Below are 12,246 nucleotides of genomic sequence, written 5' to 3'. Positions count from 1 at the left end.
CAGAGATTTATTCTCTGTGGATAAGCAGCACAGTCACTGTCCTCCTCCAGACACTTCTGCCAGAGATTCCATTCTCTGTCTGCTCAAAGACCATAAGAAACACCCGGCTGGATCAGGCCAAAAGCCTCTCTAGTTGTATCAGTCTTTTCCCCAGCAACAGATATTCAGAGGCATACCACCTCAGATTCCTGAGGTTGTACACAGCCATCTTGGCTTGTAGCCTTGGTTAACCTTATCCTCAGTGAATTTGCCTGAAACCTTTTCAAAGCCATCTAAATTGGTGATCATCACCACACATTGCAATAGCATATTCCATAGTTTGCAACTGTACACTATGTGAAGAACTTCATTTTGCCAATCCCGAACCTTCCCACATTCAGCTTCAGCTGATGACCCCGGGTTGTAGCATAGTGAGAGACGGAGAAAGACTTCTTTCTATCTTGTTTCTCCACACCATACATAATTTTATACACCTTATCATGTCCACCCCTTCCTCAACTTTTTAGCAAACTAAAAAACCCCAGCATTATAATCTTTCTTCATAGGAGTGTTGTACCAGCCCATTTATCATTTTGGTTGCTTTTTTCTGAACCTTTTCCATCTCTGCCATGTCCTTTTTGAGATGTCAGGACCAGAACTGTAAACAGTTTTCTAATTATGGTTGTACAAGATCTGTATAGCAGTGTTATGATCTCTGCAGTTTTTGTTCCAAACCCTTTTCTAATGACCCCTGACTTGAAATCTCTTTTCACAGCTGCCACACTGTGACTTGACATATTCACCACCAATTCATAAGTGTATATGTGAAGCTTGAATTTTTTGCCCAATGTGAATCAATTTACATTTGCTTATGCTGAGTTGTATTTGCCACCTTAACACCCATTCATTCAGTTTGGCTGCCTCTCTGGAAGCTGAAGCTTCCTCCTGGCTTGCCTCTTTATCTAGGAGCCACCAGTCATCCCACTTTGTAAATATAAGGGTCTGTTTTTCCTTGTGCTGGGTAGATCTGATCAGGGTTGTGTGATCGTTACTTGTGAGTACATGCAAGGGATTATTGCAAAACCCAGTCAAATTATTTTCCTATTACTACTTTTAATAAAAAGAGCATGAAAGACAGTTGGATAAGTTTGATGCATTATGAATTAGGAATTGGTGTACTAAAATTAGGGTTGTTCATTAATATTTTTACCTTATTATTGAATGTTGTCTGTTTTTGGATTAGCTGTCTCTTGTTTTAAAACACACTGTCTCCATAGCACTTTACTAAGAAGGCATAATATAGAACTTTCCTGGATCTATAAGGCAGCAATGGGGTAACATTGGCCCTCTGAGCGTTGTTAGACTACGTTTCCCATCATCCTGACTATTGGCCGTGCTGACTGGGGCTGGTGGGAGCTGGAGTTCAGCTACATTTGGTGGAACACAGGTTCATCATCCCCGCTATAAAGACATGTGTCAGACCAAAGTGTGTGCAAAGGCAACCCCCCCCCAATGTTTTGCTCCTCCCAGTTTTGCCTGTGGCTCTGCTTACCATTGGCATGCGGCCTTTGAAAGGTTTTTACAGAAATATATGTGGCCCTTGAGCTGAAAGTAGGGCATCTGAATCCAGCTCTGTCATCTCTACCACTTTCCCAAGTTGCTACTGAGGCAAGCACCAGTCACATGGTTAGTGGTGGCAATCCCTAGTGTGAGCAAATTGCTGTGCAACTGTTAATTCAAGGGTCATGAATCTGTCCCCGTGGCTAGCAAAATATGACTTATATTTAATTTTACCTGGCTTTATCTGTAAGAAAGTAATGAAATGAAGGTGGTCTAATGGCAATGCCAGCCGGCGAGGGTGAATCTCTTCTAAATAAATTAGCTACCTAATATAAATGGAAATTATGATTAAAACTAAGCATTTGAATCAAGGCTGCCTTGTTGTTAAATCATGATTAAAACTCGTGATGTAAATCAAAGTGGTTTAAATCTATTTGACCGGCTCCTGAGATTATCTGAGAAATGCTAATTAGATTTGGAGGCTCAGAGAGATACTGTAAGGGGGAAATGATAATAGAGACCCACATTGCATTGATTGCATAGGTAAAATAATTAGGGGTTTCATTTAAAGAAAACAGTGGAATTGACTCACAGAGTCTGGGCAGGTTTGACATTATTGAGACAATTTGCGGAAGACGCCCTACTTGGAGTGAGGGAGGCTGGTAGACTGTGGCCTTTGCTGATCAAAGAGCTTTAAATGCAGAAAGAAACCATGACAACAGGTGGCGTAGGTTCAAGGAACCAATTGGTTGAGGGAGTAAGAACCACAGGAACACAGGCGTGAAAACAAAAAAGTTACTGCTCTTGCATTCTGTAGATTTTAATCCCATTTTATTATCTTCTTTAAGCACTTGAGGTAGCTTGCAGTAGCAGCTTTCAAAACAAATCTGTGGCTGGTGTGGCGAATGATTCCCAAACTGTTTGCTAGAATGACTAGTGTACAAAGGTGTGGCCTTAAAGCACAATCCTCTGCATGTCTACTGAGATGCAAGTCCTGCTGAGTTCAGTTGTGTATAGGTTTGTCTCATTAATATTTCTATCCCATGTTTTGTAAATCATCATATGTCCACTAAAGATGTCAGACTAACTTCCTATTTGGGTTTTTCAGAAATATGATTATGTTTTGTGTTTGGGTTTGGATTTGAACAAACCACCTGACAAGACATTATGTGGGAGATTGATATTTGCATAGAGTAAGACAAACATTATGGGCTTGAATTTGGTAATAGAATAATCTAGTGTGGAGCAACGCCCCCTTTTTTCTATTCAGTATCCAGTTGGAGACACCAAATCTGGGGTGAAGGCATTTAGGCATTTCTTTCAGGGAGCAAATGTTTATGGCAGCCCAAATTCCTCACCCCAGTTTCAAGGAACAAAATTCATCCCTCCTTTTTTTGTTATCTGAATATTCTTCCTCAAGAACTTTTGGCTCAGCAGTAGCTCTAGCTGAAATAAAAGAAAGGCAGTGTGGGTAGAACTGGCCAGAGTCAAACTGTGCATGTGGGAAAGCAATTTTATTTGACATGGTTTATTTTAAAATTAAGCCAGTGCCTTTCTAATAAAACTGTCAAAATGGCTTAACAATAAACCGAAAGAAAAGTCAATATTAAAATAGCATATGAAGCCTATGCACAGTTTTACATCTAATTTTAATTTGAATGACAATCTGAATCCCAAAAGCTTCCTATAATTGGTGACAGAAGCACAGAGCACCTCTCTGCCAAGGGCATTCCCACGTAGATGGTGTCACAATGGTCCCATCTCAATCAGCCTAATAAGGCAAACAGATGGACCCTGAAGCAGGCTGCCTCTTGATGATCACACAGCTGCAAATGTGGGTCACATGGGGAGATTTTATTCCTTCAGTTACACAGGGTCTATGCTGTTTAGGATGAGTACCTTTAAAATACTTCATAACGTAGCATGTATAATAGGAAACCAATTGAAATTCAGAAACACAAAGCTTTTATCCAACACAGCATAAATGGAGCAGCTTTTAAAAAGCTAGCATCTCCCCAGTCAGCTCTCTGATGGGAAAGCTGGGTAAGGGACTGAATCTAGCCCTCTACTCTTTCAGACAGTTTAATGGCAGAATCTCATCTTTTAAAGAAAGAGAAAAGCATGTGCACACATGTTGAAGTGAAGAAGAAAACTGAATGCAGGAACTTTTTATGTATGCAGTTCACACTAAAAGATGGATCAGTGGATGAGCTGCCAGTATCTTCCAGAGGTGTGTTATGGCTGAAACAAGAAACGAGAGACCAAATATTTAGGCCTCTGCCTCAGATGGTTGTCAGTCACTCCACTTCAACAGAAAGTGTGGCAGCATCTTTGCAACTCCTTGCTTCTTGCCCAACCAGACTAGTTAGCAGATGGGCGGGGTATAAATTATTATTATCATTATCCTGTATCACCATATATAATTCAGAGTTTAGGGCCAAAGATAATAAACAAAAATCCAGTAGTAGGCACATCGCACTCTGTCAGGAATAAGAGAATAAGTCTCCTTCAACACTCTCCCTCTGTCTCTCATGGGGGGGGGGCACCAAATCCTAACGATCTTGCTTTGGTGTTGACCCATCTGGAGTCATCCCCACAACCTGCAGCAGAGCCTGTTTATATAGCAAGGCAGGCACTGGACCACATCCACCCCACTTATTTCTGGTTTTATAAATGTTACTAACACACGATTACTGCATCATCCTTCTGCTTTCTTGTATTTTGCCTTGAAGTATATTATGGGATATAATTGGAGAAACATTCCAGTTATGGAGTAGGTTAACCAGCAGAATCTTGTGTCACACTAGCACAGGGTTGTTTTGTTATTCTCAGGGTGAGCTTGGAGACACAGTTCACTTTCAGAGATGCTTATTTTCTCAATAAGATCCCATAGCAATGGACAGTCCTTTTTTTCTTGACAGATAGATAGCCATGTTAGTATTGTCTCCTTGGACCTTCCCTTCTCCTTTGTACCCAGTTACCTTGTTCCTTCACATTTTCTAATATTACCTAATATTGCCCAGAAACTATAATAAACTGAAACCATAATAGAAAAAAGCAGGAGGGAATTACTTCTGTGTGTGCCAAACAATATTTATTTCAGCTTGATTAGTAATGTAAGTCACGCCATGACTCATCAACATCAAAGTAAGCTGAAAGAAAGACATGACTCCAAGAAGTGAAAGGCTTTAAACAAAATATCTGCAACCTGAGCCTTGTGGAATTTGAGTTTCTGAGGGAGCAACTCTGATGTCCACAACCATTTCATATTGTGGTGTCAGTTGTGAGAACTCTGGTTCCAGCTAGAATGTGTAATTTGCTGCAATTGATAGGATTACTGCATCCTTGATTTGCACAAATCACATCAGTCATCTGCCCACTCCTCACATGAAGGTGCTGGTATGACTGATACTGCCATATCATCTCAGCCAGGCCTGGCATTGGCACATGGCATCTTCAGATGGTGGCTGCAGGTCCCATCACTGGTTTTTGCCCATAGAAGGTGGGAAATTCCGTTATGCGAGCATAAATCCTTGCACTGGTAGATTTAGTTGCTTAGCACTACTTTGGATACAACCCACTGTTCTTTACCTTAGTACCCACAAAATAATAATAAGTAGTAGTAGTAGAGTGGAGAAAGCAGATTTAGTATCCTTTCATGTCACCCCTACTTACACTCACTAACTAATCACAAAAGCATTGAGGGCCAACATTTCTAATACATTTTCCAGGAAATTGTTAACAGTTTCCTAGCAACCACTGTAACAGATGTGAAGCTTTGTTGCTGCTGAGTTTTAAGAACTCCCCCCTCCAGTTTATGAAATCCACTAGAAGTGGAGGAAGCAACTATTATATTTTAAACTTAATTCCACATTATACAGCATAAGGAGGAATCTGCTATTTTATGCCCCACCAAGACCCAACATGAGAGCATCCAGCACTCAGAAAAGGGCCTTGGGGGCATTTTTGCTTGCATGTAAAACATGTGCACAGGTACACAAGAGGTGCTAAGTTGCACCTGCATATTTTGGGTTCTAAAATGTTCAGGAAACTTCCACAAGTAGAGGAAGCTCCTCACTTTATGCCTTCACCCTCCATGACTTGGAAGGGTCATGTGGGGGGGGGAGAGCTTAGTGCACATGTCCCCATTCTCTTAGCTTGCATGTAGTTTTACGTGTAATCCAAGGGTGTGGAAAGTCCAGTCTGCAGGGATTTTTAGGCCTAGCAAGTCCACAGTTGGGCCTGTGAGGCTGTTTTCCCATAATTATGCCCACCTGCCACACACCTGATGTATGTGATATCAAGTGTGGCATGATGTCACGTGTGGGGCAGGTAGATTCATGTGTGCTCCTTAACATGTCAGGGAGATTACTACCACGGCTGTTGATTGGCTTTGAGTGCAGGCCTGCTGGGATCAGCTGAGCTATGGTATTCCCCATAGAAAACATAGTAGCACATCCGTACCTTGCCCAAGGCAGGAGTTGAAGCCACCTCCTTCAAGTCTGCTGGAATGGCTGCACTATTGAGTTCCCCATGGGGAACACAGCTGAAACTTGCAGAAGGTAGGTCTTGATGTCAGTGATATCAGTGATGTCAGTCCTACTGGACTGGCCCTGCCCACCTCTCAAAGTGGCTTGTCATCAATAGGGGAGCTCAGAATATGGTCCACCAACCAGAGCCAGTTCCCCACACCTGATGTAAGCAGAGTGTTTAAATAGGGCACCTCCTGCTTAAATCTGTAGGTCATTGATAGATTATGGGCGCTGAAAGCCAACTTCTGGTATGGAGAAGGAGCTAGTTTCAGGCTTGTCAGTGAGAGACAATATGTTTAGGTAGATCCTTGGTGCAAGTAAGCATGGCATTTGGTTATGTCAGATACCACTTTCTTATTCAGGAAGGAGAGGTGTAGGCACATAAGCACAGGACAGGGTCCTACTCTCCTTTTATGTTGTGTTCAGAAAAGTAACATCTGACCATGTCCTGAGAGACAGAGGGTAGTGGAGACAGTGGAATGAAGGAAGTTCACAGTGATATAGCTGACTTTGTTCAAAACATCTGATAATCAAGGATTTCAAAAGCTCTTTCATCTTTGGTGTATACTTTGAAAAACATTAAATGTAATAATTCACAAAGCTATTTCTGCTTCTGAATTGTCACATTTTGAGAACTGGGACACCACAGGAAAAGACGTTTATATACTGAGCCGTCTCCTTACATTACATTTCAATTTATCATAGTGTCACAAATAAAGGTGATTTTTGGGTCATTTACAAAAATGCTTTGCTGCTCCATCATATCAAGGCTTCTCTCCCCCCCCCCCCCGGAGAGCTAGTTAAATGGATCTTATGAAAGGTGCAATTATCCTAGTATTCATATAAATTGTATAGAAATTTATATAATCATTTTCATTTCTGATGATGTTGAAACAAATGGTGGCTTTCTCTTTGACAATGATTATTTCAATCCTTTAGTGTTTCAACAGGGATTTAGTATGTTGGCCTCAGGGAGACTAAAATACTTCGATTATTTTAGTTTTAACAGTTTTGGTTCCCTAACTATATATTGTACAACTATATGACAGCATCAACCAAATAGAATATGCATTTGATCATTGAAGCCATTGTGCCAGCTGGTAGAGTTCTGTCAAAACATCACCTGGGGAAACAGGAAAAAAGCAGGAGAAAACATCTCACAAACTCAATACATGTTTTACATTTTTATAATTTCTCCTCCTATGAGATATTAAATTTCATCACTCTGCGGGATACCTTAGTTGTTCATTACTAGATGGTTAAAACTTCAATTTTCTTCAGGTTTATATATTTTTCATTGTTAAGCAGGACTAGTGGGTTTTAAGGAAGGAAGGTAAAACAGTAGAGCGTTGGATGAATCAGCAAGCCTCCTCGAAAAAACAGAGAGCTATGAAAGGAGCAGGAGAAGACTGATTTGAAGAACAAGGTTTCCTTTCTGCTCCTGAAGTCCAACACACGCTGCAGCTGTATCAGTTTCCATCACTTGAACAGCTGGTCCAATTATACATTATCCTTGTAGTGCTGATTATTTTAAGATTTTTCTGAAGGCCACCCATTGACTTTAATTAAGCCAGTATTTCATAACATGAGCAAAATTCTAGTCTTATTAACTATCCCACTAGAAATAATGTGAGAGTTGCTGCAGTGCAGTTCTTAAGAGTGTGAACAGTAACATCCCATAATCAAATCCACAACCACAAATAAGGATGTTCTAAGAATTCATTCTTTGCAATATGAATTTTTCTGCATCATGGAGTGAAAATAGACTGCTCCGTTCCTCCTTAACCATGAAGTCCCTAGGTGACATTATTAGACAACCTCTTATCAAGCTGCCTCAACCCCTTTCTTAAACCTGGGGGACAACAAAGGTTGTTTTAAATGTATATTGTGTGTGAAGTGCTGTGAACGATGCAAAGCTTTGAACAAATGCTAATTTTTTTTTTTTTTGGATTAAACATGGCACATTGTGATACTATTTTGTTTTCCTAATATTGTGTTCAAAATAGTGAGGTTCCAGATCAAATATATTAAATAATGGGGTGAGTGATCAAAATTAAAGCACTCTTCAAAACAGAAGAAATTGTGTTAAAAGATATGATGGCAATGACTGAAAAGTGGGTTTAAAAAGTCATAGGCTGCTTCATCGTGTACAAATGAATATAACCTAATGTAATGTAAATGTTAAACATATGTAAAACAAGAACATCAACTATTACTTTACTTGTAGGATTAGAGAAGTGAAAAAATAACTACACAGAACAAGCAGCCTCTTGGTGTAGGAAACTTGTGCAGTGAACAGAATAATAATTTCAGTTTATTTCTCTTCCTCTAAATTCACTCATGATTTGGACGGGATGGATTTTCTTCTTAGCCGACCCTTTCCTGACAGCTGCATAGATTTCCTCTGGCTTCTCTCTCTTAATCAAAGGCTTCTTTTCCGGAGCCTTCATCCGCCACATCACCACAGGGTGTCGTGGGCCAGCAGGACTTTGAATTCTGATAATCTTCGTAGAGGCGATATAGGACATCTTCACTGTCTGCACCACGGCATTCATCAAGTTCTTGGCAGCCTGAATTAGTGAAGTCACGCTGTCCAACTGTAATCAGAAACACAACTGTTAACAGCCTCAGAAATCAAGCGAGCTGTAATCAAAAACAAACATTTAAAATGCAGGTGATCTTTCTTTCCATTTGTGCATTCCATGTAAGGAATAAGCCAACATGAATGCAGAAGGGTCAAAAGTTATTTGCAATGTTGGATAAATAGAAGCTTGAGGTGAGGACAGAGTTACTTTAACAGTGGACATTTCTTTTTGCATTTGTAAAGCATTACAGCCAGTCTTTTCTTACTGAAAACCTAAAGACAGCACAATTTAAAAAACAAACCCAAGAACAATAGAGTAGAATCACTAAATCACAAATATAATTTTGGCTATAATTTGGCTTAGAAATGATGTTACACATCTTTTACTCCCCTGATCTTTTGTGATTTCCGAGGTCTGCAAATTTGATTGAGAAGGTTTATATAGAAAAAATATTAACTGCTTGATCAAAATGTTCTCAAAGGGATGCATAAATAATAGAAAGATAGATAAAACTTGGCTAAAATCAAATATACCTATAAAACCATCATAATTAAAAGCAAATATTAAAATCAACAAAACCTTTAGGACATATGTAGGTAATGGAACTATATGTCTGGATTATTGTGTCATTCTAATGAGGAGTAGGACAACTGTGCCATGTCTCCAAAGAATGGAGAAAAAGAAACCAATGGATACAAGAGTTTTTAGAAACAAACTGAAAGCACACACTATATTTTAGTATTTTTATGAATGGTGTATCTTTACACACATATTGCTTTCATTCTCTGTGGAGGAAACACATAGTTATCCAGAACATTCAGGAAAACTGATGCCAGTTTCTAAATAAAATTCTCTTACATCCGTAAGTTTTTTCTCTTAACATTTTCTCACCCCTAATTCTGCTTTGGGACTTTGAAGCAGGCTTCTAACTCTGTCTCTGCAGCTGGGAATTATGCAACGTATTGGTCGCAGCATATCCTTATACAACAGCTATGGTGGGACACATGTAGCCCTATCAGATAGTTCGGTACTACCCTCAGCCAGGGGCGGAGCTTCATGCTCCGGCATGGGGGGGGGGGGCAGCTGCGATGGCATTGTGGCCGGGATCATTCTTCCTCGTGCTAGTATTTTCCCTGTTTCTTTTTTCACAGTAAACTTTTAAAGTCGGTGTTGATATAGCAAATCAGATTTAACAACAAAGGAGTTCAGCTTTGCTGCTTAGTAATAAGAAAGCAACGAGCTCTAATTGCTCAAGACTACAGTGAGCCTTGCCTTTCTAGTTTTGCAGCTAGTTTTGTATTATTTATTTATAACATTATTTATAGCCTGCCTTTGGGGGCCTAGCCCATTCAAGACAACTCACAGTGTCATAAAAGCATAATACATAACACAAGCTTTAAAAAAGTGAATAAAGGAGCAGTACAGTATTAACAGAAACATATGCCAGTTAAACAACAAAAAATTCCTGTAGATGTATTGTGCCGCTGTTTAAATACACCTAAGTTGGGGGAGGAATTCTGGAACTCTAGAAGAGCAGAAGACTTTTAGGCAGATGATTTCCAACATGGACTGCATAGCATTTGAACTGTGTCATATTTCATTTTTGTGTATGAGCCTCTGGGTGAATGTTAAAATTCTTCAGCATTTCTTTCCATGTGCTATGAATTCCACCTCCAGCTTAAGCTGCCTTTGCTGTTGTCATTTTGCACTAGAAAATTGGCAAGGGATAAATTTACTGTAATTCATATCAATAACCTGAATGAATAACTTTTAAGCTTCAAGGAGTCACTGTGCTCATATTTAATTATAAGGTTGACAATTTCAATTTAGAAATGCAGCTCCTTTTTGAATAATTTTAAAGAATACTGTGTTCTGGGGTTTCTGCCCGCCTCCTCTTGAAGATCCATCTGATTATTCTGAACATGTTTTGAAGTTTGGCTTTTGTATCTCCCAAACACAATTTGTTTCAAAAACTACTACAGAATTAAGTGATAAGAATTTGTACTGCATCATGAGAATGTGATCAGAATGAATTTCGTAGTGCTCAGGAAGCTGCATTTGGGTTTTTTTCTTGTGATATGCACAACAGCAGTGACCAGTCATTTTCAGTGAGTATGCCTTTCACTGAGTCCAAAGAATAAGAGAGGTCCACTATAATGCTTGCTCTATCTTGTGCATAAGGCACCGTACAGGCCCTGGCACCACTAGAGAGGCTAGGGGAGTGTGGACTCATTGGTTCTTTGCCATTGCTAACCCTATTTCTTCTACCCAGACATGCCCCAAACTCCAGTTGCCCATGCCATTTCTGCCACAGGATGACTGCCTGTATGTCAGTATGTATCAGTGTTAGAGGGCATGTGTTTGTCTTGTGTGTAGTGAGAAAAATAAATAAAATTTGGACAATTGAGAACTAAACACATGTGTGTGTTTAGTTCTCAATTGTGTTAAGGGTTCTGGGGATTGTAGCTTTGTGAGGGGTAAACTGCAGTTCCCATGTTTCTTTAGAGGAAGCCACTTTAACTGTATGGTGCATACGCAGCTCTAGTGTGTGTAATGGCTGGTGTGTCGGGAAGACTAGGGCTGGGAAGGCTCAGGTTTTAATGCCTTGTTGGACATGACCTTATAATAGTCATCACCTTTCACGTTAACCTACTCAGAGAGTTATGGAAAGGAGAAAACCATGCAAGCTAATTCCAGAGATGAAGACAATTTACTCCAGTGAGCATTCTTTTAATTTGGCATTCTTGGCAGCGTTTTAATGATTGCCTTTTACTATTCTGTTTTGTTGTTGGTTTGTATATTTATGACTTTGCATTTTATTATTTTGGGCTGTTGTACAAGGAGCCACCTTGACTACACTTTAGGGTAGAAAGTCGGTTCCAAACAAACAATACTTCACTAATTTCCAGTACTAAAATTCTATGTCACCTGGTATCTGCATTCTTCCCCTTCAAAAACACTATTTTTAAAACAAATTACATAATTACACCCTCCCCCAGGTCAGGCTGCAGATGGAAATGAACATGAGTTGTAGTAGATTTGTGGTTCAGTCACAGTCCTTTAGTCCTTGCACATTACAGCAAGCATAGTTTATAGTTTTACCCACAGCCTGTTTCATCCATATCTGAGTAACGTTCTGCAGGGAATCTAATGTACTCAAGGACAATAGTCACTGGGATACCTTTTTGTCTTTCTCTGCTATTCTCTACAGCCTCTTCAAGGCCTCATGCCATCGTAACCAGAGAAAACTGATGAAACGAGAATCCACATAAACACAAAATAGACAAAATATTTCTTTACAGCACCCTGAAGTTGATCTTTCAAGGATGCTTCTTAGATGACACTTTGCCATCAGCATCCTCTTCCTGAGAAAAAATGTATGCGCCTTTTATCAGGCATACTGTGATATAAATCACCGCTTTCCCTCTTCCAAATATAGTCAGGAAATTATCAAGCCCCGTTTCATATGCAAAATAAATTTGAGAGTGGGGCAGAGATGCTATCATGGGCATAGCCAAGGGGGCGCAGGGGGGCAGCTGCCCCTCTGATCAAGTAAAACAATAGAAACACTTAACTAACAGACTAAACAC

At 39.8% G+C, this 12,246-nt stretch overlaps 1 protein-coding gene across 4 annotated transcripts in view; it reads right to left on the bottom strand.

Moving 5' to 3' along the window:
* Positions 1-4,611: 4,611 nt before the first annotated feature.
* Positions 4,612-12,246, bottom strand: part of CTNNA3 (catenin alpha 3) — a 564,841-nt gene continuing 557,206 nt past the window's right edge. For all 4 annotated transcript variants that reach the window (XM_081913569.1, XM_081913570.1, XM_081913564.1 and 1 more), the window contains one exon: positions 4,612-8,668. In XM_081913569.1, coding sequence (XP_081769695.1) covers positions 8,381-8,668 — 288 coding nt within the window. In that variant the 3' untranslated portion in view covers positions 4,612-8,380. The remainder of the gene's footprint in view (positions 8,669-12,246) is intronic.

The sequence above is a fragment of the Podarcis melisellensis genome (genome assembly GCF_964234715.1).
Source record: "Podarcis melisellensis genome assembly, chromosome: 5".
Taxonomy (NCBI): domain Eukaryota; kingdom Metazoa; phylum Chordata; class Lepidosauria; order Squamata; family Lacertidae; genus Podarcis; species Podarcis melisellensis.
This window is presented reverse-complemented; position numbering and strand designations above follow the sequence as displayed.